The 5,000-nt window shown below is 34.8% G+C and overlaps 1 protein-coding gene across 1 annotated transcript in view; it reads right to left on the bottom strand.

Annotated features, from left to right (window-relative positions):
• LOC143039329 (nephrin-like) overlaps positions 1-5,000 on the bottom strand; it is a 587,580-nt gene that overhangs the window by 71,051 nt on the left and 511,529 nt on the right. The window contains exons 13-14 of the mRNA XM_076209207.1: positions 4,098-4,233; positions 3,605-3,710 (exon numbers count right to left, since the gene is read on the bottom strand). Coding sequence (XP_076065322.1) covers positions 3,605-3,710; positions 4,098-4,233 — 242 coding nt within the window. The remainder of the gene's footprint in view (positions 1-3,604; positions 3,711-4,097; positions 4,234-5,000) is intronic.

Genomic DNA, 5,000 nt, shown 5'->3' with positions numbered 1-5,000 from the left:
TCCATAATGATGAAAGGGTTATGCCTCAATCATTTATTTTACAACACAGACCCAACAATTTTATTCAGATTGAAAAAAAAAATCGATTTTTGGCTAATATGATACTTATGTTACCTGGCATTAAAGACCAAATCATTTCACTTTGATGTTGTTTATACACAGTTTCACACCATCACTTCGAAGTCCCATCATATGAATAAAGTCAATTATTCCAAAAACAATTGAATACTATTGAAGTTAATATGTTAATGAAATGTACTTTAGGTAATGCTTTAATCTTGGTTATGTATTCTATTTGAGAGAAATTTTTAAGATTTTTCGTACTAAATTATATGGTTTAGTAATAATTACATTAGGACTTACAAGAGCAGTTTGATGTTAAAGATACTCGATATTATGCTCTAGCTAATATCTGACTACTTGTTTCAGTTCAGGGAACATATTGACGCATTATCTATTGTTCAAGTGAGGTAACTAATTAAAAAAAATATTCTATTTGAGATAGATTTTAAAGATTTTTCATGCTAAATCATATGGTTTAGTGATAGTTACATTAGGACTTACAAGAGCAGTTTGATGTTAAAGGTACTCGATATTGTGCTCTAGCTAATAACTGACTACTAGTTTCAGTTTAGGGAACATATTGACGCATTATATATTGTTCAAGTGAGGTAAGTGATTAAAAAAAATCTATTTGAGAGAGATTTGTAAGTTTTTTTCGTGCTAAATTATATGGTTTAGTGATAGTTACATTAGGACTTACAAGAGCAGTTTGATGTTAAATGTACTCGATATTATACTCTAACTAATAACTGACTACTAGTTTTAGTTCAGGGAACATATTGACGCATTATCTATTGTTCAAGTGAGGTAACTAATTTAAAAAAATCTGTAAATGAAACTAACATGTGACATGAGATCAACTTGACGTTAGAATTTCTTTTATGACAACAATTCTTAATTTCTTTTTGTCTAATTGCCACCTTTTCCTTAAAGCCTCGTCTAAGAATTCTTTATTCGAATTAATTTCTCAGAATTCCTTGTTCGAATTAATTTCTGACTTTGACAGATGCTAACGCGGAGATTTTTCCTAGGAATCAGCCATAATTGTTCTTTGTGAGTTTTTCCAGAAGTAAATTTCCATTAATTTTGTCTAATTTTTATTTTCTTTTTCATGGGATCGTTTGTGTATGTGTATACATATTCATATTCACACACACACACACACACACACACACACACACACACACACACACACACACACACACACACACACACACACACACACACACACACACACACACACACACACACACACACACACACACACACACACACACACACACACACACACACACACACACACACACACACACACACACACACACACACACACACACACACACACACACATACACATTAAATGTTTTCAAACAATACTGGTTAACCGCAGGATGTTTCTTTCTTTCTATCTTTCTTTCTTTATTTTTTCTTTATTCTTTTTCTTTATTTTTTCTTTTTATTTCTTTCTTTCTTTCTTTCTTTCTTTCTTTCTTTCTTTCTTTCTTTCTTTCTTTCTTTCTTTCTTTCTTTCTTTCTTTCTTTCTTTCTCTCTTTCTTTCTCTCTGGGATGTATTCTCTCTTTCTTCCTTCTTGTCTTTCTTTCTCTCTTTCTTTCTTTCTTTCTTTCTTTCTTTTTTCTTTCTTTCTTTCTCTCTCTCTTTCTTTCTTTCTTTCTTTCTTTCTCTCTTTCTTTCTTTCTTTCTGGAATGTATTCTCTCTTTCTTTCTTCCTTCTTGTCTTTCTTTCTTTCTTTCTTTCTTTTTTCTTTCTTTCTCTCTATCTTTCCTTCTCTCTTTCTTTCTTTCTCTCTAGGATATATTCTCTCTTTCTTTCTTCCTTCTTGTCTTTCTTTCTTTCTTTCTTTCTTTCTTTCTTTCTTTCTTTCTTTTCTTTCTTTCTTTCTCTCTTTCTTTCTCTCTGGGGTGTATTCTCTCTTTCTTTCCTCCTTCTTGTCTTTCTTTCTTTCTTTCTTTCTTTCTTTTTTCTTTCTTTCTTTCTTTCTTTCTTTCTTTCTCTCTTTCTTTCTCTCTGGGATATATTCTCTCTTTCTTTCCTCCTTCTTGTCTTTCTTTTTTTCTTTCTTTCTCTTTCTTTCTTTCTCTCTGGGATATATCATATGATGTTGTTTGGCAAAGGCAAACATAAGGTGAGAGGCTTACACAAGGAGACGCTACACCATCACCTTTGCCCTACATAACTGGACTGCTGGAGTAGGTCACAGTCACTGCAGGGAATCGGCGAAGTGTGTATGATTTTATTACACTACTAAGTGAAAGTAAGACCAGCACGTATCCGATTACGCCACTAGCGCGCGAGGTAAGTAGACATTTGTTTGTGCCCAAATCCACTTAATCTACATTACAGCATTGGTGTAATACACCACCAGAAATTCCTGACATGTTATGAGTAACATATTATGGTCACGATATGATCCAACCTTGATATTTCATTTTTATTTCAGTATTATAAAATGTAAACACGAGTTCTTTTCTCTATATTACCATAGATGCATTATTCAAATTATTCCTAACATGCTATGACATATTTTGGTCACAATATGATCAAACCTTTATAATTTTATCCAGTATTATAGAATGTAAACACAAGTTCTTCTCTCTACATTCCCATGGGTACATTATGCAAATTTGAAACTGCAACTACACAATAATTCACATATGTAACTCTACATATGCACAACTGAGAAACTATGCAAGTTTAAATCCAGACCTCCGTGCCAATTTCGTAACCGTGTACCTGTGATCGTATGTACTACAGAATGCGAAAGATCGTAACTACACAACTACATAATTACACAAGGAAACAACTGTACCAATTTCGTAACCATGTACCTGTGAAAGTATGTACTACAGAATGCGCAAGATCGTAACTACACAACTACATAATTACACAAGGAAACAACTGTACCAATTTCGTAACCATGTACCTGTGAAAGTATGTACTACATAGTGCGCAAGATCGTAACTACACAACTACATAATTACACAAGGAAACAACTGTACCAATTTCGTAACCATGTACCTTTGAAAGTATGTACTACAGAATGCGCAAGATCGTAACTACACAACTACATAATTACACAAGGAAACAACTGTACCAATTGCGTAACCATGTACCTGTGAAAGTATGTACTACAGAATGCGCAAGATCGTAACTACACAACTACATAATTACACAAGGAAACAACTGTACCAATTTCGTAACCATGTACCTGTGAAAGTATGTACTACAGAATGCGTAAGATCGTAACTACACAACTGCATAATTACGCAAGTAAAGAATTGTACATTCTCGCAATTGCGCAACTGCGCAATCACTTACGCGCGCAACTGGAAGCGTGAGACTCACCTGAATTTAACAATTGTACCAATTTCGTAACCATGTACCTGTGGAAGTATGCATTACAGAATGCGCAAGATCGTAACTACACAACTGCATAATTACGCAAGTAAACAATTGTACATTCTCGCAATTGCGCAAATGCGCAATTACTTAAGCGCGCAATTGGAAGCGTGAGACTCACCTGAATGTCTGCGTGAGTCCACCATCAGCCCCTGGAGTGCAGGTGACGTGAAGGGAACCTGACGACTGGTTGGTAAGAATGCAGTCTCTTACGCCCTCAGGAGCTCCTGCACAGATCCCAAAAGGTTCAAAGAGCGCCAAAAAAAAAAAAAAAGGCATTATGGCAAAATAAGGAGAGTAATTTTACAATACAGTTGTAGTATATTAGCACCGTACTGCCAGTAAGATATCAAAGAATATTTTTCATCATGACAGAAGATGAAAGAGGGATGGAACTGGAGACGAGAAAGCTAGAAATTCCACTATGTGAGGACGACAACTTTACTGCTACAACATTCCAACCATTCAAGCTTTACCAAACAAAACGTTTTCCCAATAAAGAATTCCTCCTTCACACGAAGCTCTTAGTGACAGAAGATCTACTAGAGGACCCAGGTTTCTGAAGGAAGAGCTCTCTTATAGTAGATATGTTCCTGGAAGCAGTGACTACCCACCTGCGGGCTGGAGGGTAAAAGCACACGGGTCATCTTGGCTTCCGACAGTGTTGGCTGCCCAGCAGAACATGGTTCCATAGTCCCTTGACGAATAAGCCACGTACTTGAGCTGTGACGTCAGACCCGACACTGTGAACTAGAGCAAGATAAGGGAAAACTAGTTAGTTAAATTCAATTGTGTCTTGAGGAAAATCAGTTGATTAGATTTAACAGTATTTCAATCAGACCCGACACTGTGAACTAGAACAAGATTAGGAAACTAGTTAGTTAAATTCTACTGTGTCTTGAGGAAAATCAGTTGATTAGATTTAACAGTATTTCGATCAGACCCGACACTATGAACTAGAGCAAGATTAGGAAAACTAGTTAGTTAAATTTAACTGTGTCTTGAGAAAAACAGTTGATTAGATTTAACAGCATTTCGAGTAACATTAATTTGTTAGTTAATTTCAACTATATCCTGAGGAAAAAAGTGATTAATTTGTTCAATTCAACTAATTTTTTAAGAACACTAGTTTCGTAAATCCAACGGTGTCTTCAGGATAACTATTTAGTTAGATTAAACTATGTTTTAAGTAAAATTTTATGGTTAAACATATCTTCGTCGTGAGGAGAAATTGTTAGATGTAGAACAAACTGGTTAAATCTGTCTTGAGAAAAAATCTTAGTTAAATTTAACTATGACTAGAAGAAAAATACTTAGCTAAATTTAACTGTTTTCAGGAAAACTGGTTGGTTAGTTAGTTAGATTTAACTGTGTCTTGCTGCAATATTTCTGACCCGGAATATGAGAGGGAAAAAGGAATAAGAAAAATACTTAGTTAAATTTAACTGTTTTCAGGAGAACTGGTTAGTTAGTTAGATTTAACTGTGTCTTGCTGCAATATTTCTGACCCGGAAAAT

Source organism: Oratosquilla oratoria, chromosome 26, assembly GCF_046742065.1.
Source record: "Oratosquilla oratoria isolate Oo_2021 chromosome 26, ASM4674206v1, whole genome shotgun sequence".
NCBI lineage: Eukaryota > Metazoa > Arthropoda > Malacostraca > Stomatopoda > Squillidae > Oratosquilla > Oratosquilla oratoria.
Note: the sequence above shows the minus strand (reverse complement) of the source record. Positions and strands in the feature narration are given on the sequence as shown.